The sequence below is a fragment of the Cucurbita maxima genome, unplaced genomic scaffold (assembly GCF_002738345.1).
Source record: "Cucurbita maxima cultivar Rimu unplaced genomic scaffold, Cmax_1.0 Cma_Scf00018, whole genome shotgun sequence".
Lineage (NCBI taxonomy): Eukaryota > Viridiplantae > Streptophyta > Magnoliopsida > Cucurbitales > Cucurbitaceae > Cucurbita > Cucurbita maxima.
In genome coordinates, this window is record NW_019272034.1 from 1,480,486 (window position 1) to 1,502,521 (window position 22,036).

At 36.6% G+C, this 22,036-nt stretch overlaps 6 protein-coding genes across 7 annotated transcripts; 1 reads left to right on the top strand and 5 right to left on the bottom strand.

Moving 5' to 3' along the window:
• Nucleotides 1-1,137: 1,137 nt before the first annotated feature.
• LOC111492797 (protein SENESCENCE-ASSOCIATED GENE 21, mitochondrial-like) lies at nt 1,138-1,871 on the bottom strand. Its single transcript, XM_023142253.1, has 2 exons — nt 1,760-1,871; nt 1,138-1,636 (listed from the first exon to the last, which is right to left on the bottom strand). The coding sequence occupies exons 1-2, from the start codon at nt 1,831-1,833 to the stop codon at nt 1,432-1,434; spliced, it is 279 nt and encodes a 92-aa protein (XP_022998021.1). The 5' UTR covers nt 1,834-1,871; the 3' UTR covers nt 1,138-1,431.
• Nucleotides 1,872-2,639: 768 nt separating this feature from the next.
• On the top strand, nt 2,640-5,553 carry LOC111492748 (U1 small nuclear ribonucleoprotein A-like). Its single transcript, XM_023142184.1, has 5 exons — nt 2,640-2,902; nt 2,991-3,163; nt 3,900-3,993; nt 4,305-4,390; nt 5,046-5,553. Exons 1-5 carry the CDS (start codon nt 2,815-2,817, stop codon nt 5,331-5,333), a joined length of 729 nt encoding a protein of 242 aa, XP_022997952.1. The 5' UTR covers nt 2,640-2,814; the 3' UTR covers nt 5,334-5,553.
• Nucleotides 5,554-6,016: 463 nt separating this feature from the next.
• On the bottom strand, nt 6,017-9,046 carry LOC111492747 (UDP-glucuronic acid decarboxylase 2-like). Its single transcript, XM_023142183.1, has 7 exons — nt 8,251-9,046; nt 8,002-8,149; nt 7,663-7,742; nt 7,509-7,592; nt 6,975-7,049; nt 6,646-6,738; nt 6,017-6,531 (listed from the first exon to the last, which is right to left on the bottom strand). Exons 1-7 carry the CDS (start codon nt 8,860-8,862, stop codon nt 6,307-6,309), a joined length of 1,317 nt encoding a protein of 438 aa, XP_022997951.1. The 5' UTR covers nt 8,863-9,046; the 3' UTR covers nt 6,017-6,306.
• A 4,466-nt stretch (nt 9,047-13,512) lies between these two features.
• LOC111493137 (peter Pan-like protein) lies at nt 13,513-16,464 on the bottom strand. Its single transcript, XM_023142761.1, has 7 exons — nt 16,080-16,464; nt 15,777-15,959; nt 15,425-15,655; nt 15,018-15,110; nt 14,745-14,932; nt 14,220-14,413; nt 13,513-14,087 (listed from the first exon to the last, which is right to left on the bottom strand). The coding sequence occupies exons 1-7, from the start codon at nt 16,095-16,097 to the stop codon at nt 13,957-13,959; spliced, it is 1,038 nt and encodes a 345-aa protein (XP_022998529.1). The 5' UTR covers nt 16,098-16,464; the 3' UTR covers nt 13,513-13,956.
• A 287-nt stretch (nt 16,465-16,751) lies between these two features.
• On the bottom strand, nt 16,752-18,624 carry LOC111493140 (mitochondrial zinc maintenance protein 1, mitochondrial). Its single transcript, XM_023142765.1, has 2 exons — nt 18,318-18,624; nt 16,752-17,198 (listed from the first exon to the last, which is right to left on the bottom strand). The coding sequence occupies exons 1-2, from the start codon at nt 18,556-18,558 to the stop codon at nt 17,122-17,124; spliced, it is 318 nt and encodes a 105-aa protein (XP_022998533.1). The 5' UTR covers nt 18,559-18,624; the 3' UTR covers nt 16,752-17,121.
• A 580-nt stretch (nt 18,625-19,204) lies between these two features.
• On the bottom strand, nt 19,205-21,953 carry LOC111493139. 2 transcript variants are annotated; one of them, XM_023142763.1, is made up of 3 exons: nt 21,054-21,953; nt 19,625-19,696; nt 19,205-19,535 (listed from the first exon to the last, which is right to left on the bottom strand). In XM_023142763.1, exons 1-3 carry the CDS (start codon nt 21,766-21,768, stop codon nt 19,429-19,431), a joined length of 894 nt encoding a protein of 297 aa, XP_022998531.1. In that variant the 5' UTR covers nt 21,769-21,953; the 3' UTR covers nt 19,205-19,428. The 2 variants fall into 2 exon arrangements, with proteins under 2 accessions (XP_022998531.1, XP_022998532.1); XM_023142764.1 differs by lacking the exon at nt 19,625-19,696 and having other exon boundaries at nt 21,054-21,951.
• Nucleotides 21,954-22,036: the final 83 nt, after the last annotated feature.

The following is a 22,036-nucleotide window of genomic DNA, read 5'->3' on the forward strand; positions in this document are numbered from 1 at the left end:
AAAAAAAAAAAAAAAAAAAAAAAACCGAAAGGATTTAGGAAAAATATATTTTTTTTAATATTCCTTTTCCTAATTCGTTATTTCTTCATGTAATTATTTGGATAAATCATTATGTTTTTTTTGTTAGACGAACACGACTCTCCACAATGGTATGACCACTCCCTAAATTAGCCGAGGTGGGACTTTCATCATCCAACACCTCCCCTCGAACAAAGCACGCCTCCCCTTAATCGAGGCTCGACTCCAACACCTCCCCTCGAACAAAGCACGCCTCCCCTTAATCGAGGCTCGACTCCTTTGGAGTCTTAGTCATTTTTTAATGCCTTCGTACCTTCGAGGAGGCTTGACTCCTTTTTTCTTTTTGTTCGACATTCGAGGATTTGTCAATCTATTGGCACGGCTAAGTTTAGGGCATGGCTCTGATACCATGTTAGACGAACACGACTCTCCACAATGGTATGATATTGTCCACTTTGAGTCTCATGGCTTTGCTTTGGGCTTCCCAAAAGGCCTCACACCAATGAAGAGTGTATTCTTAGATTATAAATCCATGACCATTCCCTAAATTAGGGGATGTGGGACTTTCATCATCCAACATGTTAGACGAACACGACTCTCCACAATTGGTATGATATTGTCCACTTTGAGTGTAAGCTCTCATGGCTTTGCTTTGGGCTTCCCAAAAGGCCTCATACCAATGGAGTTAGTATTACTCACTTATAAGCCCATGATCATTCCCTAAATTAGCCTATGTGGGACTTTCATCATCCAACATTTTTTACTTGTGTAATTAAATTATGTTATATTTTCCATTGGAACAAACCTGCCTAGTCCGCTCTAAACAAAGGTGGACCAGAAGTAAAAGACCCGAGCTAAAGGTGAGTACGTGCTAAAAGCTAGAGACATGAGCTATACTAGAATGTCAACAGGTTAGGGAGGCGTAAGTTTTTTTTAATTATTATTTTTTAAATCTAGTTATAATGCAAAACTCTGCTCCAATCAAGTAAAATTAAGGGTATAAAGAATATTGCTGTTAAGAATGTCCTTTAAAAGGAGGCGATCAAGAGCGAAGACGCGTGAAGTGAAAACTTCTAGTATTCTCGAGCATGAATACGTGCACGAGCCTATGCAAACAAGATTAAAATCAACAAATAACCTCTTCATCTTATAAATTTCAAGTCGAGATGATACAACTAGTTATCGAGAATCACAAGGTTGTAAGATTAACATAACTGAATGATTACGAGCTGCGATTAGTACTCGAGACATAAACAAAGCATTTTTTACTTGATCGACCAAATTTTTTATTTATTTTTATGAAATAATTTTAAAAAATTATATATAGAAACTTTTCAAATAATAGTCAATAGCCCAGCAGCTGTAACCAAAATTGGCTCTCATTGACATCACTCCAAGCTTTTCAACTCATTTTTACTTCCTTGTCGCCTTCAGAAGTATAGCCCGGAGGTCCACGGCGTCGATCTCGGCGGCGCAATTCTCCGGCCGGTAGTAGCCGGTGACGGGGTCTGGGACCCACGACTCCTTCTCTGTACTTTTTGCCGTCTTGGCGCCAATTCTTGCCGCAACTCCTTTCGCCGCCGCACCGCTTTGTGGTGCCACCGCCGCATACCCACGCCTGTCCGATCACACAGCACGTTAGAAGCCAGAATAATTTAATACAGAAAAAAGGGGTATTTTTTATTTATAAAATTTAATAAAAAAAGAAAAAGAACAACAGAGAATTGTTTTATTTCAGTACCGGAAGAGAGTGTTGGACAGTCCATCGGAGACGAGAGCCGACGCGATCTTGACGGCGGAGAAAGAGCGAGCCATGGATAGATTTTCCGTTTGTTTCTCGGGAAAATTCTCGAGAAAATTTGCGTTTGAGATATGGAAAGAACAGAGATCGTGAAGATTATTTATAAAGACGGGAGGGAAGTGACGTGGAAAGTGGAAATAGTCAAACCGGGTCGGTTTAGAGGACCCGTCAAAGAAAGGCAAAAAGTGCGTACACGTGTTAATTTAATTTTTCCAACATTTAACTCAAACACCCATTGACAACCATCCACGTGTTAAAGAATATCGTGGGTCCTAGGTGGCGCGGGAAAGGGCAGAACAGTCAAAGCTTAGTTGGACTTTAATTTCCGGGAAATTCGGTAACATTGGACTATTCAAATTCAAACAGCTGCTGTTATTGTCCAGCAGCCTCCTCGAAGCTCAAAAGCCATCATAAAAATTAAGGCTAAATTAATAAAATATTTATAAAAATTAAGGCTAAATTAATAAAATATTTAAAAAATTAAGGCTAAATTAATAAAATATTTATAGAAATTAAGGCTAAATTAATAAAAATAGTATTATGTCTAAAAATTATAATAAGTTTTTGTTGTTCGATAATTTTAAATTATTTGGTTAGTGTCGAACTTAATTAAAATAATGTAAAATATGACCAAAATTTTAATTAAAAATATAAGGAAATTCATGGAAATAAAGTGTAACATAAAAATAACAAAATAATATTTTATTGTATTTTTGACGGATTTGCTGTGTGCTAAAAAATGAAGCCCAATAAGGGAAAGCCCGAAGAGTATAAAAGCCCAAAATCACTGGCAGCCCATTGCTTCTTCTCCTGCTGCCGTAGTTAGGGCTTTCATTTTCAGTATCTGCCGGACCGATCAGACCTCTGCGAGCGGCGGTGGCATTGCATGTACCGGACCGAGCCGTCGTTTTCCAAAGTCGACCGTCGTTGTGTTATTTCGACGTTCGTGGTTTTTCCGTTTAAGCATTTCTATTCGGCGGACGGCGGTGTAAGAAATGGCGGAGGTCAACAGCACTGGCAACGAAATTCCTCCGAACATGACCATCTACATTAACAATCTCAACGAGAAAATCAAGCTGGAAGGTATTTTTGAGGGGAGTGGAATGTCGAAGCTTCTTTAATAGTCTGAAATGTGTTGTAATTTTTATTGTTTTCTTCTTTGTAAGAGCAGAATTGAAGAAGTCGCTGAACGCGGTGTTCTCGCAGTTCGGGAAGATTCTGGAAGTATTGGCTTTCAAAACCTTGAAGCACAAAGGACAGGCTTGGGTTGTCTTCGAAGAAGTATCTTCTGCCACTAATGCGCTTAGACAAATGCAGGGCTTTCCTTTCTATGATAAGCCTATGGTAATGTGCTTACTAGAACCTACTAATTCTTGCAGTGAAAGGGTGGTTATCGTCGATAAAGAATTGAAATTGATTGCTCCAATTTTAAATTGTTTCTTGCAATTTCTTGGCTCAAACGGATAGTTATACTAATGTGAGTCAATGTGGAAATTATGAAAGTGCTGATGGATTCTTCTGTGTAACCAAATTGGAACTTTGTTTGGGTTAAGAATCATCTAGGTAGTCTAGATTTACTCGCACATGGCTAGGAAATAATGTGATTGCTTGAAGATAATTGCCGTACTGATGGTGTGGTCTACTATGAATATTCATAGCTGATTTCATTTTAGCAAGGTTAAAGGACAATTGTTGTTTGAATGATCAATACCCTGAGCAGTGATCTTGAATGATTACTTCTTAAATATATCACATTGCAGATGTTTGAGTTTACTCCTGAGCTTTATTACGTTGGTTCTTAATAGTTTGACACACATCATATGGTTGTCAAACGTGGCTTCTGCCAATCTTATGAAAGTTCGGTATCTGTTGAGCATTTCTGGTTTGTAGGTCTGGTGGCTAACATCTACGTTCTCTATGCATTTTTGTACGGTGTCGTAGACTTTGTATCTTTTCCATGTTATAAAGTGTGACCAATTTTTTATATCATTTGTTGCTCTGTTCTATTATTCGTCTTTTGTTAGCTTGACGAAGTTTGGTGTAATACGAAGTTAAGTGTTGTTGATTTGCAATCATGTAGAGGATACAATATGCAAAGACGAAATCAGATGTTATCTCGAAGTCTGACGGTACATTTGTTCCCCGGGAGAAACGAAAGAGGCACGAGGAGAAGGGTATAATTTGTCTCCATTTTTTATTTGACAATTCAAATTCAAATGTGTCTAAATTAGCTTGGTTCATGAAGATCTTTTTCTTCAGTATTTGATACAATAGTAGAGTATTGTAGGTTTTTACTTTAGGTATTTTATTCAAATCTATTGGAGCAGTATTGACATCTTAGGGAATTAACTTTTCAGTAAGTTCTTATAAAAAAAAAACAAAAAAAAAGAAGGAACTTTTTTTCAGAAAGTAAGGAAAATGTTGTCTTATAGTTTATATAGCAGTCTTTTGATCTTAATATCTGTCCATTCTTTCGATGTGGTAGGGAGGAAGAAGAAAGAGCAGCATGATGCTAATCAAGCTGGGATGGGTATGAATCCTGCTTTTGGTGGAGCATATGGTGCAACAGCGGTAAGTATCTCTATTTAATTCCTAAAGTTTGGTCTTTGATAAATTTTATAAACTTTTATATCTAGAATATATTCATTTCTAGATTTGAGCCTCATATACATAGTTTGATTCTCCAACGAAGTCGATCAAGATATTATGTGTTCACCTGTTGTTGAATAATGTATTCTAAGTGCTTCACTGATATGATATGGCTGACATGATTATCAACTATAGATTATAGAGAATAAGAGTATTAGAATGTAATAACTAATAAAAGGTAGAACTTCACTACTTGAGGCTAATTTTGTTCATTAAAAATGATTCGCTCTCGACCTTTTTCGTTTCTCACTCTCCTCACTATATTAAGAACGATTCTTAATTTGTATGCTATTCATTGAATTAGGGCACTTCTTTCTTTTAACTTCCTCCTGGGTAGTAAGAGTCATTTTTGTTGTTCTTTATGAATTTATCCGCACTTTTCCTTACTTCATATAATCATGCTTAAAAACTGTAACAACCCTAAATTTTATCAGATGTTCCCTTAAGGTCGTTACAAGAACCCTTTGCCGATTAATTCATCATATTTATAATTATGGTACTTGTTATGTTTATTTATTGGAAATTGTATGTTGCTAACGCGATCCGTCTTTCCTTTCCTCCCCTGAAAATGGTGCAGCACTCTCAAGTACCTTATTCTGGTGGAGTTATGGTGCCAGAAGCACCAGCCCCACCCAATAGCATTTTGTTTGTACAAAATCTTCCCCATGAAACGACTCCAATGATGCTACAAATGCTGTTCTGTCAGTATCCTGGTTTCAAGGAGGTTCGTATGATCGAAGCAAAGCCAGGTATTGCATTTGTAGAGTACGCCGATGAGGTACAATCAACAGTTGCCATGCAAGCGCTACAAGGTTTCAAGATGAACCCGCAAAACTCGATGTTGATAACTTATGCAAAGAAATAGGATAGCAAATCTTGGTCTCTTCACTGTATGGAAAGCCAACTGCTATCTTCTGATTCTCAGTACAGGAGATCGTGTGTAAAATACTGTCATCATGAACTTGCTGAAAATTCTATTCAGATCAGTTTTCTTAACTAGGAATAGAACAGATCTCGGATCCCATGAACGCAGCAGTTGCCATGATTATCGTTGAACTCGTAGTAAAGTTTGATTTTCATTATCATATTTTGTTCTCATTATCATGTAGTAGTAAAAAAAATAAACCAAAAGCTTTTATGAATATGAGATTGAAGAGCTGTTCTTGTTGAAATCTAACTTGGCAGATGTTGAACAGCAAGTTCTACAGGATATAACAAGTCCACAGTGCAGGGAAAAGGAAGCTGCAGCTGAAGTGTTGTTGAGGGAGATGAACATCCAGTAAGTACAGCTTAATTCTCGAACTAAATTCTGTCGAGCATGTCGATTACTCCAATTTTACTTGTATGATATAGCGAATTCGAGCCTGATTGATATCTTAGATTACATAGTCATTATATCCGAGATCATATAGGTAGCTAGAAGAAAAAAGCTCCTTGCACTGGAGGCTGCTAAGGCCATTGAACCTTGACTAGATTACAATTTCTAAAGAACATGAACACAATCTTCTCAAAATTCAAAAGGAACAGGAAAGGTTTGGCAGCTACAACTTCAGCTCAATAATTTTGATCCTTATTTTATTTTTGTTGTTAAGAAATCTGTAATTGATGTGAAAGGGATGGATTGATTGTGATTCCCTCAACCACAAATTAAGCCAACCCCACTTTCTCTAATCAAACTTACAACACAACTGTTACAAAATCCAAAAACAAGCATCATATCACCCAAATTCTAACCTACAAGCTTTCACTTCCACTCCTTTTGCTTCTGGACCTCCCCCTCGAGCTATTCGTTTTAACCATTATACTTTAACCGATGCAAGAACAACCTGGGACGACGACTACGCTGTTGTCTTGGCGCTTCCGCTGCTGTCCTTGTGGTCGCCAAAGATACGTTGTCGAAAATCAGAGACCATGAGTGGGAGACCCTTCTGGAGAGAAACTTTGGGTTCCCAACCAAGAAGATCCTTGGCCTTGGTGATGTCTGGCTTCCTCTTGTGGGGGTCGTCCTCTGTGTTCGGCCTGTACTCTATCTTCGCATCCGGGTCGATCGTTTCCTGCACGACCTGCTCACACAACATACGTACATACATATGACCGAGGTTATTATCATCGTTACGTTTGTACAACCCCTTCACTATACAAACCTCTTCACTACATTACTTCGTCCAAAAATGTACCTTGGCAAGTTCAAGCATGGTGAATTCACCGGGGTTTCCAAGATTGAAGGGTCCAATATGCTCTCCCTCCATAAGCCTCATCAATCCCTCCACCTATCGAACATTAAACAAACACATCGTCTTATCGTAAGGACAAACCGACTATGACTTCAAATCGAGTTTCAAATGATCATTGGACCCAAAAGTTTCATAATTAATACAATACGAATCCAGACTTAAAAATTACTTATTCATTAGACCAAAAAACGATGAACAACATCATCTTCGAGCAAATATAACATAGGTTTGATCAGAAACATAAAGAAATTGAGGGAGGGAAAAGTGCTTACAAGATCAGAAACATATTGGAAACTCCTTGTTTGCTTCCCATCACCATAGACAGTGAGAGGCTCCTTCCTCAAAGCCTGCATAGCCCAACATGAATTATAACAAAATCCTTCCATTTTCGTGTCTATTTCATCCTTCAAACTTTAAATTGCATCTTCTAACTCTACATTATATTTTCGTTAAACTCTATCATTAACATCGTTATGACATACTCATTCATCTATCGACTACCCACTGCTCAGTCAAATCATACCAACCGAACAATCATTGTTTGCCACAACAACAATGTTTAACGATCGTGTGGGGTCAACCACTACAGGCTGACCTAGTGGAGATAATGCGAATGAGTTCCATACATGGTGGCTATCGACCTAGAATTTAACATCTTACGTGCTTCTGATATGGTAGAGTTAAACGGTTGTCCAATGAACAAAAGTCTAAAGACCAACCCGAGCATAGCTTAATCTAAAAATTCGATGTTTTGATACGGAAACCGACGTCTATAGATATCATTTGAAAAAAAAAGGGGGGCTAACCTGGGCAACAAAATTACTAACAACACGTCCATCATCAATGCACATTCTTGGGCCATAAGTGTTGAAAATTCTAGCAATCCTAACCTGCAAAAGGAAGCATAATTAATTAATTGATTGATTAAACTAATTAATATTATAATTAATGGCGACCAACCTCAACTTGAGCTCCTCGGTGATAGTCCATGGTCAACGTCTCGGCCGTCCGTTTTCCCTCGTCGTAACAGCTTCGGACACCTGTCACACATTCCGACAATAACAAACCACGTCAAATTTACCGAATTACCCTTCCTCTTCAGATCTAGGTTCAAACATGGCGGTTCCCCTGAAAAGACCTAAACACCCCCATCGGTTCATCGTTTTACCATCTCTACCCTTCCCCGGATTTAATCCCCTGCATCTCAGGTGAAAAACCATTCCGCCGCCTCCGCTTAAACCTTCATAAACATTGGATTCGGAGAAATTAAGGAAAAGAAGAAGAAGAAATGAAACTGACCGATGGGATTGACGTTGCCCCAGTAAGTTTCAACTTGTGGGTGTTGAAGAGGATCTCCATAAACTTCGCTGGTACTGGTCAGCAGAAATCTAGCTCCCACCCTCTTCGCCAAACCCAACATGTTCAAAGTTCCGACAACATTGGTCTTGTAAATTCCTCTAAAACCCAAAGTTAAAGAAAACCCAGAAACCAAATTCGAAATAGACAACGAAATGAACTGTAAAAATCAAAATCAAATCAAAAGGATATGATGGTCTTGACAGGGTTGAATTTGTAATGAACAGGGGAAGCAGGGCAGGCGAGATGGTAGATCTGATCCACTTCAAGAAGTAGCGGCTCGACCACATCGTGTCGGATCAGCTCGAATCTCGGATTCCCAAAATGGTGCATCACGTTCTCCTTCCGTCCGGTGAAGAAATTGTCGACTACGATGACGCTGTCGCCTCTGTCGATCAAGCGGTCCACGAGGTGCGACCCGACAAACCCGGCTCCGCCGGTGACCACGATCCGTAGTCCTTTTCGCTTTAGCCCGAGTGGTATTTTGCCTCCGGAGTTCATGACGCGGTGGACGTGGAACCGGGGGCGGTGCTCGTACGACGGCGTGTTTGACCACCGAGCTAGCTCTGTCGGGATCGGGTCGTAGTTGTAGCTGGCTTGGGATGCGGAATTGGAAGAGGGGAATAGGGAGAAGGCGATGGTGGCGATGGCAATGCCGAGGAGGACGAAGAGGAGGCGCTGCTCCCGGAGCATGTAGCGGATCGGACGGGTGACGGACAGCCATGGCTTTGGGGGTTTGGGGGAATAAGCGTCCGCCGTGGGTTGGGTCTCGTCGTGCCCTCTGAAAATTAGCTCCGATCCCATTTGTTTTGAATTTCAAATTCGATTGGGAAATCAGATGGGGTTTAGGTGGATTTTGTTTTTTTCACGGCGGCGGAGTGGCGGGTGGCCGGGAATAAGGGATCCCGGTCGGCGGAGGTGAGGTGAGGACAGAGGAGAGGGGGTATATAATTTTTCTTTTTTTTATTATTTTTTTTTCTGATGGGGAAGGAGGCGATTTTTGGAGCTTTTAAAGGGAGAGAGGTTGGAGAAAAAGGGCAATAGTTGGGATTTATTACGTAATTGCCATTAAGTAACACTTGTTGTTTACTGTTGTTGGCTGATTTAGTGATCCGTGGCAAATGTGGAAGTTTTCTTAATTATTTTTAAATAAAAATTATATCATTTTTGTTTAAATTTAATTTGGGCTCAATTTTGTTGTTTATTTATAAGAAATCGTGTCAAAACGGACAATATCTACTAGTGGTGGGCTTGAGTTGTTACGAATGGTATTAGAGCCAGTCACAAGACGGTGTGCCAGCGAAAACGTTGGGCCTCCAAGAAGAGTGGATAGTGAGATCTCACATCAATTGGATAGAGAGACCAACGACGATACGTAACGGGTCAAATATAAACAATATCTATTAGTGGTGTTCAAACTAGTCTTAATCAAGGTACCACGAGCTAGGGGCAAGTTTTGACCTAATTTTGTCTCCTTCATGTTGCTCAACGATAGAGAGGTCGATGACATACAATTGAGTTTCGATCCAATTATCTTTTCTTCTTTGTTTTGTGGTTTGATCCTTTATGTGTTGGTCTGATTTTATCGTTCATTAGATATTTTTTTCTATTATCTGTCACGTTTTATATGGTATGATTTTGATGGAAGGCGTGGAGATCTCGAACAAAATGTCCTTATTAAACTATTTATAATTTGTTTTGTTTTGATTTAATCTAGGTACACTTACTAAAATGAAGCATTAAATATACATTAAAATCAAAATAAATGTCTTAATTTTGTTTTATTCTTAATTAATTTATAGCTTTTTCAACTTTTATTTTAGTCATTAATTAATTTATGGAAAAACTTTAGCCCTTAAAACAATAAATATTTTTCAATTAACAGTATTTTTTGTTAAAAAAAAATCATATATTAATCTAAATATTTTTAAAAAAATCGACCAACCAAGAATAAAATAAATAAATTGAAAAAGAAAGAATCTAAAAAATATATAAATGAGGTGGACTAAAATGTTTATTAGGGATAAAATATTGGGGTGTGGCTATAAATTAATTATAAAAAATGGTAATTTTAAAAATTTTATTAATTAAATAATGGGGTTGGGAGAGGGTTAGAGGGGGTCCAAGTTGGCAAATTTGAAAATTTCCAAATGTCATTGACTTTTTTTTTTTTTATTTTTTTTAAATAATAATATTTAAATCATAGCCGCCACTAGATTTGTCCCCGTCCATCGAACACAACTTGTTGATAATTTCTTATCGAAGCAGCGAGCTACTTCATGGTTAGACATACTTAACTTGAACTAATTAAGGGTCACGTTGGCTCGTGGAAATAGTTTTTGTTTTTAAAAGTAATTTATAACGTTTATTTTTTTTATTTGTCATACCTTTTTTTTAATTTTTTTTCGTGCACTCTTTTTCAATATCTTATCTCTTTACGTACGTATATATAAGACTTTTCTTACCGTTTACTCGAGTTTTGCTCCACATATATTTTTTCTCGCTATTAAACTCTCTTTAATTATCTTTTCTCCTCCACAAGAATGTGTGTACTTTTTCCCACTAAATTTTTAAGTTTATTTTATTGTCTCTCGACTATCCATAGATTCATTTTAGTCCTAAACTTTTAAAAAATATTCATTTTTTTTTTTTTTTTTGTAAAATAAAAAAGGGAGTTAATAACTAAAATATATATTTTTTTTTAAATTAAATTAGTCATTTTAAAAGTGTAATGACTAAAATTAAAAAAATTTAAAATTAAAAAAAAATCAAAATAAAACAAATTTAAGACTAAAATGAGAAATATTTGCAATTGTTTACTATAATAAATAATATAATTCAAATTAAACCTTCAAAATAATAACATTTGATTGATTAATGTAACGGCCAATTTGGCAGATAGCTGAAACGTATAGAATGTTACCACGTGTCATAAACTTATTATTAAACACTTTTTAAAAATATATTTTTTTTTATAATTTTATCTTTTATAATTCACATAATATTCCATCAACATATAAGGAATCAAATTTACAATAATGCCATAAAAAAAAAGCTGATTTTTTCCATTAATTTACAAAATCTAATTCATTCATATAATCGTGATGTAACATTTAAAAATAAATTTTAATAAAATTATTAATTTTATAGAAATACTTTTTAATACTAATATTATAACAAAATATCATTAAAAAATTGACGCGAAATGACTTGAATATAACTCGAGAATTAAATTTATAATTTAAATTTTTTTTATAATTATTTATATTCTTTTTTTTTCTTTTTGTGGGAATATTTTAAAGTTTGGAAAAAAATAATAATAATGCAATGTTCATAATGTAAAATGTTAGGTCTAAATTCCAAAGGTTATGGAGGAATGTTAATGTAAAGCCCCAATCATTGCCCCAATTTCCTCCACGTGTTCAACGTGACATGTAACCTTACGTCCACGCAATCTCTAATTTATGGACTTTTTTTTTTATTTTTAAATTATTAATTTTTTTTTTCTTTCCAAAATTAAGCATCATAATTATATTTGTTCTTTTCATTTGACATCTCAATTTTTTTTTTATAATTTATAATAATAAAAACCGAAGTTATTACAAATTTAACAGGTTGAGTTAAATGTCGTTGACACAAAATATATATAAATAAAATGATGATGTTAAATATATTTTATTCGGTTGAAAATTCACAAATATATTATATTTTTATGGAATAAACGCTTCTAATAATAAAATCATTGATTAAGAAGTTCGATATATAAATAACCACTAGAGTTTAGTAATGTATGACAATTTGAACATAGACCAACTGATTAAAATATAAATAACCACATAATTTAATACGACCCAGATGAATATGTACTCGAAAAAGCGACCGACTTAGAGGAAATGAGTGTTTTAGACGCTTCATATTGAACGACCCTAAACCCTAAATTAACCTATTTTTTTTCTCTTTAGGGGGGAGGTTGTTGAATCTACACTAAAGCGTTGTAATTAAGGAGAATAATATGGGAGACAAATCTTAATCATGTGCAGCGGCACGTGCCTAGCTGTTAAAAGATTTAGGTTGAAGTAATTAGTATTTTAAGCAAAGTTCTGTCCAATAAAAATAAAAATAAAAATGTCCAAATTCATATTCAAACTATAATATTAATTTATGATAAAGTAAATTATTATATAATTGTCTTCTTCCCTTTGTCCCACATCTTTTCTCATTTGTAACCAAACCCATTAAGAATGTCAACTATCCAATTTATTCGTTTTAATTTATTAGGTCGAGTGATTAATATGTTAGGTTGGTTAAATAAATATAGTATTGACAAAGATTGAATGCTCAAATCCTCGTATTTCATATATTTATGAACATTAAGGTGATTGTATATAAAGATGTCCACTTAACCAGCAAGGTAAGGACCCACAAAAACCTGTCTCGAGTAAGATGGTGTCTCGAATGAGAGAGGGAGTGAGAGAGATTTTGTTCTTCTAAGCAATAAATGTAGTCGGGGACGGAGATTATATTCCTGGTGTATAACTCTTTTCATTTATTATTTTTCTTATATTTTATAATATTTAAATTTAGAGTTTTTATTTATTTATTTTTTTATTATCAAAATTAGTTAAATAATATTAATAATTATAATGGAGAAAAGATTAGACATTTTTTTTTTTTTGTTCTAAAAAAAGAAAAAAAATATATATATTTGACAACGTTGGAAAAATATGACCTTTCTTTGTCATCGACTTAGACGTGACATTTCATGATTGAAGTTGAACCGACGCATGCGCTGGCCCATACAAAATTCAAATATACTAAAAATAAAATTGTTAAATTACAATTTTACCCCAATAATTGAGATTTCATTTTAATTTCATCATTTCCATTTTGGCCTTAGGTTTGATCAAATTTCATAAATATGTTTTATTTTTTAAAATACAAACTTGAAACGGTAAATAAATTAGTAATTAAATCCAATTTTGACTTCTAATAATGTTATAACAAAGATGAGATCAATGAGAGATCTCATTGTCGGAAAAATGTGAGTTTGAAGACAGTCGAAACATACTAGCCCACAATACTTTCATTTTATTTAATACGTTGGTTGGGCTGGGGTCGCCAAGGATACAGCAGAGAAGAATGCATTGTCGAACTTTTTTCGAGATTTTTCGTCTGAGAAAATGGTCGATCCCTTCAAGTCGGATCAAATTTTTGTTTCTACCAGAAATTTACTTCAATTGATACCCTATACCGATAGTACCTATGATTAAAGAGCAAAAGTTTCTCAAACACACCTTAGGTGAACCTACCAACAAGCTTACATGATCGAATCGACTTAAACACAATCAAACTAATCGAGATTCTTTAGATTTTCAGGACCCAATCAAAATCACCTTACTGCAACATCTAATATGGTTAACCGGAATAAAGTGATACTGAAACACACCATGAAAAGATGGGCAAATGGTGATACAAATTCTGCCATCATCACCAGAGTATGATACTATTTTTCAGTTGGATTCCAAATACAAAAGTTTTCTTAGATATAATGTAATCAAAAGAACATTTTACTGATAGAATCCATTTATACAAACAGTAGATGGATGAAATCTGGCATCTGGCTAAGTACACAACCCATATAATAATGACAACCTAAGCGTTTTCTGTGACTACGCCTCCCCCCTCCCCCTATCTCATAAGATCAAAGTAAAAGGAAATGCAAAATTTGATTTTATCAACATCTCTTAAACTGAAACAGATAATGCAGAGTAGTAGTTAAGGAAGCTTACTCAGTCCCACGTAATTTGATTCAAGAGTGTTGCTATCCCCCCTTTGCTGAATTCGGCTTTCGGTTCCCGCTTCGTCAAGCAACTGGATTACCACGACTTCTTATCGGAGTTAATCTTCTTCATCAACTTCCAGGGCTTCACTATCATCTTCACCCATATCCTCATCTTCATCATGATCACTGTCAGTGTCTTCCTGCTCTTTCTTTTGATCACTCTTGTTATCCTGCTTTTTCTCACCACCTACATTTCCAGAATAAAAACAGGTTAATTTGAAAATACACTTTCTTCACGGAGGCTTAATAGAAGCAAGTCCTTAAATACTAACAACGCGAGGAACAAAAACAGAGAAATGCCGTATTCAAGAACACATACCATATTCACTGAAGATGACCCCACCAGAGCACAACCCCTCCTCAACTTTAATGAGCTGAAGAGTCATCCTAGGTCCAATCTCTTGAAGCTTGACAGCACTCTTCGTAGAAGCTTGGTTGACTCTACCTAGATCACTGGCCAACGTGACTGTTGCTGCTTCATCGTCAGCCTCGCTTTCTGACCCATAACCAGCCCTTTCAAACAACAGACGAGAAACTTGTAAGAAACAATCAGAGGCTAATGTAAGAACATGAGATAGAAATAGAATTTATAATGATGGATCCCTTTTCTTTTCTTTCCAGATTTGGATATCACATAGGGTACATTGCAAAGATTCACTTGAGCTCCTTATCAAACGAACCATATGAAAACCACTTAACATTTTCCCTATATTTTTGTATTGAGAAAACAAATTCTCAACGAAAGGTTGCTTTTCATTGAGAAAGAAAAAAAAAAAGATTAAAATGGATTGACATAAATCCATAACTTGATTAAAACAATGAAACAACCAACCAAATAGCTTACTTTGTGACAAAGTCGCTCACATCTTGAAGACTCCTAAGATCAGGAACTTGATGATTCTGAACAAACTTTCTAAGCCTACGGGTAACACCAACAGGCTGTAATCTGATTGAATAATGTCGGAAATCAATGAGCTTTGTGTCTTTGTTATAATTAAGCAATACAATTCTCTGGCACGATGAAAGTTTAACCTGATACATGGAAATTAAATTGTTGTTGAGAGTGAAGGAAATCTGGTCAGTCTGAACTTTCAGTTGAATTAATAAGAAAACCTACTGTATTTATATCAATAGCTGGGAAGATGTTCTGGAACATTATAGTAGTGAGCTTCAGATGCTGATCCCCAGTCCCAAAACCAGAAAGCACAATCTGCCAATAAAAATGTTAGCTGAATGATTCACCGAGCTAATTACATGAGCGCGATGAATCAATATGCCATCATGTTTTCCTCAAAAATGCTCTTTTAGCTTGTGTACTTCGAAAAACATTGCATATTGAGCTTGCTTATGAAACAAAACCAAAGGTGACATGAGAGAAAGATACGAATCGTAATTGTCAAAACTTCTCGCTTGGAAATAGCTCATCAATCACAGCACACAGTAAGATCCAAGACCTCAAACAGAGAACCAACAAGACAAACACCAAAAGGAACACGTTTATACAAGGGAAATTGAGACTATTACCAAAGGAGGATTCTTGAAAAGGTCTTTTGGACATCTCGGACGCAATTGCGATTGAGCAACATCTACTGCAAGCGAATACTCATGTATTTTGAAGTTAAGGGTAGGTCCCTGAGGGGTCCTAGCAACACGCAAATATGGAGCACTTTCAGTTTTGGAGAGTATAAGAAAATGAGTAACTCCCATAGGCCCAGCAACATTCAAATAGTCTTTAAGATTATTCCGTCTCTTCTCCTGCAAAAAACAGTCCACACACAAATAAGAAGAATACTTCCAGACATATCATTAACTTATTTAAGCAATCAGCACACAGGAAAGTTCCACTGACTACAAAGAAAGAACAATAAGAGTTTACCTTGAGATTGAGAGCAGTGTAAGGAAGCATCAATTTTCTCAAATCCATTTGCAGTTGCCTAAGTGGACCAGGTAACTTCCCTCTAGAAAAAACAAAACTCTTAGGGATTTTCTCCCCAGTAACATGATCCACATTAGACTGTTTCTTCGCTGTAATCGGCTTCACAAACCCCTTCTTCTTCTTCTGTTTCAATCAATTAACAACAAGAAAACTTAAATCTTATATAAAACAAGACAAAACCTATAGACAATAAACAGGTTACAAACGAACAGAACTAGCAAAATAAAGTGAAGATGTTCTTACGTTTCCAATACGAGCCATTGCTTGCTAGAAGAATAGTGAAAGGGAAGTTTCAGAAGCTTGCTGGCGAAGAACTCCTGCACCCTCCAAAATCAAATACACATATACGCAATGGCAACCCTAAGGACAAAAATCCGGAAATCGGTTCGATCACAGAACCGAATGGTGGAGAAGAACCGAACCGATTTGGATTCAAATCGGTCCAGCAACGGATTACAAGAGAGAAAGCGAGAGATGAACACAGCGTAAGATGGCAATTCAAGAGCGGCGGTGCCGACGGCGGCGAGGAGAAGAGAGGACGATGCGGTACCGTAAAAGTCTAGGGCGCGCCTGGTGAGGTGAGGGGTTTAGGGTTTTGCGGAGATTATCACTAAAAACAGCCAGACCGATCTGGTGAGTAAATTAGTAATAAATAGGTTTATTTATACCAAATACATAATTAAATTTCAATTATGTTCCCAAAAATTCCATTTTTACCCTTTCCCTTTTAAAATTTGGCCTATATTCTTCCCACAATTATGTTGTCTGTTAAAAATAAAATATGAAAATAGATAATTAATATTTAAGAAAATAAAAAATAAATAAAATTAAAATGATTTATTATTACCGTATTTTCTCCCCAGTAAATTGTTCTTGATGTTAAAATTCATCCTGCAAAATTGAATTCCCTTAAAAGCGAAAATTTGGCACTTGAGTCCAACTTCCTCCAGTCATCAATTGGCTAAAAAGGGTAAAAAAATGGGACTTCCAATGGCCCCGACACAAAAGATCCATAGTGTTACAATCGCACTTTTCTTGGCAGTGGATAGTGGATAGGCAACAGACCTAGGACAAACGTGACCGTGACACACAGCAACAACGTTTGTTTATTTGACCATTTGACCCATCACAAATAAATTTAGACTCCGAATGAGTAAACAAAAAGAAAAAGAAAAAGGTTCCAAATTCTTCAAAATATAAAAAACAAAATCCTGATTAGTGAAGCAAATAGCTGAAATTTAGAGCAACTATTGCAGAGAAATTCAGCATCCATCGACTCATCTCCTCATTTAGATCTGCGCAGAAGCTCTTCAGAAGGAACTTCTAGTGTAGCACCAGCATGTTCTTTACTCGCCTTCATTTCTGCAGCAATACCCATTAATCAAATTTGGCTATCAGACATTGTTTACAAGGAAAACCCAGTACATTTTTAGGAAGTTTGATATGTTAGTTAGAAGCTTGAAAAGGATTTCGATTGCATAATTCGAGGTTTAGAAATTAATCCTAGCTTGATATGAATTTGTAGATAACATGCTATCCATATAAACACAAAATTTAAGTTTCTATAATCTATTCATTCATTTCATACAAACACAAAATTACACAACCTCAATTTCCAACGCAAGGCTTCATAAATACTGCTTACTTGTTTGTTTGATCAGTTGTTGGTTTCAAATTCACAGACTTTGTTCATAAGGAAAAACAATGCACTTTTAGGAAGTTTGACATCTTAGCATCTTATAATGTATTTGATTAATGGGTTAGAACTCTATAATTTAACCTGTGATATACAAGTTTGTTATCCCAATCTATGAGGCTAGGGTTCGACAATCAAATTTATAAACACTACTACCACCTATGCGGTTATTTGTTTTGTTTCTCTACCTTTTAACAATTCGAAAAAATGTAGTTTTTAAAAAACTTATTCTTGTTTATGAGATTTGACTAAGAATTCAAATGTTGATGAAAGTAATGGTAAAGAAATGGTGAAAATGGAGTCTGGGTTTGTCAACAACAAGCCATCTAAGTTGTTAACTTGAGTATCCCCCAAAGGGCTAAGGCATTGATAACCTCCTTTAAAGATCTGAAGTTTAAATTTTCCACTCCTTGAGGAAGACTATCCATGCTATGTTAACCAACATCAAGATTACTCAAACTGAAGTCTCTATAACCTATTCATTCTTATGATGCAAACACAGGTTACACATGTTTAATCCCCAAACCAATGTTTCATAAAGCCCGGCCTGTTGAAATTATGAACTGAACATCCCCAGAAGAGGCTACAGTAGTTCTAGTGTCCCACTAAATAAAAAGCGGAAGAAATTGGGTGAAGCATTTTATCAAACATGTGGGCTGCAATGCATTCATTTCAAACTCACTAGTCCTTATCCAAGTAATTGATTAGTTGTTGGTTTTGTTTGTTCAATTAATCAAAGAGTACCGTAAATGAAGCCAAAAGTGAAAAAGAAAGAGGTAGAATACCATAGCCGCCGCGAGAAGTGAGCTTGGCCTGAACGATCATATTGGAGATGAAATGGGAGGCCTCCCGAGCTTCTTCGAGCAATTTACGAATCTCGGGATCGGAAGTCACATGGCGGCTCTCTTCGAACTTCCGACGAACCTCGGCAGCGGACTCCTTCAGCATCAAGGTATCGCCGGCGAACGACTTCTTGGTTGCCCTGAGCAACGCTCTGTAGGCGCTTAGAACTTCCCCTTTCACCATCCCTCTTGAAATCAGCTTCTCCGCTTCCTCACTAACAAAGACGCCCAAAAAGCGACGACGTCGTTTCATTCAAATGCCCTATTTTCATGTCCAATAAAGTAGTCAATGTTTTCTTGCAATATTTTTGTTAAAATTAGTGCATAAATTAATAAAAATTGCAATAATTATCTAAAATTAAAAATTTTATGGTGAAAAATTAATACAATTATAAAATGTGACGTTTTTCCTAAAATAAATTTCATTTTTATCTCAAATTTTATTTAAATTTTAATCTAATTTGGTATTTTAAAATATTTATTTCATAGAAATGTACTTTTTTAAAAATTAAAAAATATATATATTTATTAAGTAATCCATCAATATTTATATTATTTATTGCCTTATGAATAGATAATAATTGGATTATTTTAGATTTTGAAAGATAAATAATATTATTTATATTATTTATTGCCATATGAATAGATAATAATTTGAACTTTACCCCTTTATTTCAATTTTAGAGCTAAAATTATTGGTCCATTAATGATAGACAGTAAAATATTTTTATAAAAAATAACAAAATTATACCTTTTTCATAGCTCTGTTAAAACAGATACAAAAGAGTTCAGTTGAAAGTGAAACAAGATAACTTGACAGTGGGACTATGTTTTCTTCCCTGCCGATGTACCTGTGAGTGAGCGTCGGGAAGTCGGTGTTCTACAGTTCATACCAGCAGTCGACGTAGGTGTCAGCGAGGAATCTAGATACTGTAAGCTGCACTTTAAGGATGATCTCGAAACCGGGGATCCTTAGCAGTTGAAAATTCCAGGTCTCAGAGCATCAGGAGTTCAAAGTGTTTGTTGCCTCGTTTCGAGTTCGATGTTAGCTTCATCACCTCAGGGTGTCGACCATTCTACATTCGTGCTTCTTACGGCGACATCTATGGTGTGATTTCTGATCTGCAAATGTGTTCTCTCCTACAATTTCCATTCTAGAATCTGCATAGGATGCAATGCATGTGCATATCAGAAATTCAGAATCAAAATCAAAAGCAGCCACAGCCAGATGAACTTGTGTAAGTTCTTACAGATTAAGTAGAGACAGTTAAATGAACTTGTAAGTTCTAACAACAGCCAAGAAGAATTTCTTGAGCGGATAGCTGCATTTGTCATGATAGATTCAAGACAAAATTGCAGCTCCTTAAGAAAGTCACTATCAAAAGCATAGTCGAAAAAATAACAGTGATGTAAACGCCTAGATAAGATTAAACCCATGTCCGAAATAGACATTACAGATCACGAATCAAGAACGTAATGAATCAAGAACGTAATGAAAATACCATTGTAACGACCGAGATCCACCGCTACCAGATATTGTCCTCTTTGGGCTTTTCCTTCCGGGCTTCCCCTCAAGGCTTTAAAACGCGTCTACTAGGGGAAGGTTTCCACTCCCTTATAAAGGGTGTTTTGTTCTCCTCCCCAACCAATGTGGGACATCACAATCCACCCCCTTCAAGGGCCAATGTCCTTACTGGCACTCGTTCCTTTCTCCAATTCGATGTGGGACTCCCACCAAATCCACTGTTTTGTTTTCCTCCCCAACCAATGTGACACATCACAACCATGTTCATAAATCATCTTGAATACCATAATTCTACCGTGGATTGTTAGGAACCGCAACCCTCTACAACGGTATGATATTGTCCACTTTAAGCCTAAGCTCTCATGGCTTTACTTTTGGTTTTTCCAAAAGACCTCATACCAATGGAGATTTATTCCTTACTTGTAATAAATGCATGATAATCCACTTAACTAGCCAATATGAGACTCCCTCCTAACAATCCTCCCTTTAGTTGAGGCTCGACTCCTCTAGATCCCTCGAACAAAGTCCACCCTTTATTCGACACTTGAGTCACTTTTCGCTACACTTTTGAGACTCACAATTTCTTTGTTCGACATTTGAGGATTCTATTGATATGGCTAAGTTAAGAGCATGACTCTGATATCATGTTACGAACCACGACCCTCTACAATGGTATGATATTGTCCACTTTGATCGTAAACTCTCATGTTCAAAAGGACTCATACCAGTGGAGATGTATTCCTTACTTATAAACCCATGATCAAACCCCCTTAATTAGTCCATTTATAACTCCCTCCCAACCATCCTCAACATGGATCTAGTCCCAATATAGTCCGTTTTTTATGTTCTTCGATCCAAAGTATAAAGAACACAGCATGAGTCACACATTGATATCAATTTTACTAACGAAACTAGGATAAGAATACATTTGATATCATCAGAAATGAAGCATACGTTCACTTGAATATAGTTTACAGTCCATAGAATGCTAAATCTATAATCAGAATTCAATCATAGAGCTACTGAATTCGATGTCGATCATTTTACCCAAACTGCCAGTGGTTCTAAGCTCCAGATCAACATTTAAAGGTCAGAGACTCAATTAATTATTAACATTTATGAACTCTTGGGATGAAAGGAAGAAGAACACGAACCTCCGAGTCGTTCACCCCACAACAGCAATCTGGCATCTTCATCTTCCTCATCGATCTCATCACCATACCCAAATTCACCATCACCACGATAACCAGGTTCACTACCATACCCAGATTCATTTCCCTGAGCATCAGGACATCCATTATAACTAAACCCACCTCCCAAATGATGATCCTTCTCATCTCTCTCCCTCCTCGAATTCTTGGCTTCACTCACATCAGAAGACCAATTCGCATCCCCATTCACAAACAACTCCCCACTCGAATCAGTCCCAACCGCCAGGGGGAAATCTGAGCAAGTCCCATGGGCAGCCGAAGCTCCAACAGAGCAGCACCGCCTCGTCCCGCTACGATCGCTACTCCGCCCGGAAACCGACCTCGATCCACGTCGCCGCCGCTTCCTAGCGATCAATCCAAAGCTACATCGCGTGTAACGACCTGCCGCAATAGAAGGCTTGTCGTCGTCAATCAAACTCAACCTGGACATGTCGATGGCGTCGACATTGAAAGAGGTAGTTCGATCGGAGAGACAAGGGCGCTTGGTGTGAAGGGCGGTGGAAGAGTAGTAGGGTTTAGAAGTTGTGGGAGGTGAGATATGGGTATCGGAATCTAGGGTTTTGGGAGCAGAGTGGAGATGGTGGAAGGGTCTCCAGGTATGGAGCTTGAGAGTACAGGAGTCAATGGATTGGCGGGAATCTAGGGGTCTGCGAGACATGGGGAAGTGGGTTGGTTAAGAGGGTATTTGAAATGGGGAAGAATTGAAAGATGAAAACATCGGTTCAGAAGGATCGATGAGAAGAAGGAAAAGAGCTTTGAGGAGGAGAATTGTTCAGAATTTCTTAGAGAACCAGAGGGAGATGGAGATGCCACTATGAGACCAATTCCCTCCGGTCTCGAGGTTCCATGAGAATAGTTGTATTTATAGTTCAGTTTTTATCGTATTTCTTGTCATAAAATATGTTTGTAATTTGCATATTATATAC

What these genes read in the sequence shown, in the direction of transcription:
- LOC111493139 (XM_023142763.1), bottom strand. Translation starts at nt 21,768, where the DNA reads ATGTCTCGCAGACCCCTAGATTCCCGCCAATCCATTGACTCCTGTACT. An exon ending in GTGGGGTGAACGACTCGGAG is followed by an intron (nt 19,697 to 21,053) that starts GTTCGTGTTCTT and finishes TGACAAATGCAG; the next exon opens with CTATCCGCTCAAGAAATTCT. An exon ending in TAACTGTCTCTACTTAATCT is followed by an intron (nt 19,536 to 19,624) that starts GTAAGAACTTAC and finishes CATCCTATGCAG; the next exon opens with ATTCTAGAATGGAAATTGTA.
- LOC111492797 (XM_023142253.1), bottom strand. Translation starts at nt 1,833, where the DNA reads ATGGCTCGCTCTTTCTCCGCCGTCAAGATCGCGTCGGCTCTCGTCTCC. An exon ending in CTGTCCAACACTCTCTTCCG is followed by an intron (nt 1,637 to 1,759) that starts GTACTGAAATAA and finishes GTGATCGGACAG; the next exon opens with GCGTGGGTATGCGGCGGTGG.
- LOC111492747 (XM_023142183.1), bottom strand. Translation starts at nt 8,862, where the DNA reads ATGGGATCGGAGCTAATTTTCAGAGGGCACGACGAGACCCAACCCACG. An exon ending in TCAACCCTGTCAAGACCATC is followed by an intron (nt 8,150 to 8,250) that starts ATATCCTTTTGA and finishes AGAGGAATTTAC; the next exon opens with AAGACCAATGTTGTCGGAAC. An exon ending in GGGCAACGTCAATCCCATCG is followed by an intron (nt 7,743 to 8,001) that starts GTCAGTTTCATT and finishes AATGTGTGACAG; the next exon opens with GTGTCCGAAGCTGTTACGAC.
- LOC111493140 (XM_023142765.1), bottom strand. Translation starts at nt 18,558, where the DNA reads ATGGTGAAAGGGGAAGTTCTAAGCGCCTACAGAGCGTTGCTCAGGGCA. An exon ending in CACTTCTCGCGGCGGCTATG is followed by an intron (nt 17,199 to 18,317) that starts GTATTCTACCTC and finishes GTATTGCTGCAG; the next exon opens with AAATGAAGGCGAGTAAAGAA.
- LOC111492748 (XM_023142184.1), top strand. Translation starts at nt 2,815, where the DNA reads ATGGCGGAGGTCAACAGCACTGGCAACGAAATTCCTCCGAACATGACC. An exon ending in CGAGAAAATCAAGCTGGAAG is followed by an intron (nt 2,903 to 2,990) that starts GTATTTTTGAGG and finishes TTGTAAGAGCAG; the next exon opens with AATTGAAGAAGTCGCTGAAC. An exon ending in AAAGAGGCACGAGGAGAAGG is followed by an intron (nt 3,994 to 4,304) that starts GTATAATTTGTC and finishes TCGATGTGGTAG; the next exon opens with GGAGGAAGAAGAAAGAGCAG.
- LOC111493137 (XM_023142761.1), bottom strand. An exon ending in CAGCTATTGATATAAATACA is followed by an intron (nt 14,933 to 15,017) that starts GTAGGTTTTCTT and finishes TCCATGTATCAG; the next exon opens with GTTAAACTTTCATCGTGCCA. An exon ending in GTGAGCGACTTTGTCACAAA is followed by an intron (nt 14,414 to 14,744) that starts GTAAGCTATTTG and finishes GTTGTTTGAAAG; the next exon opens with GGCTGGTTATGGGTCAGAAA.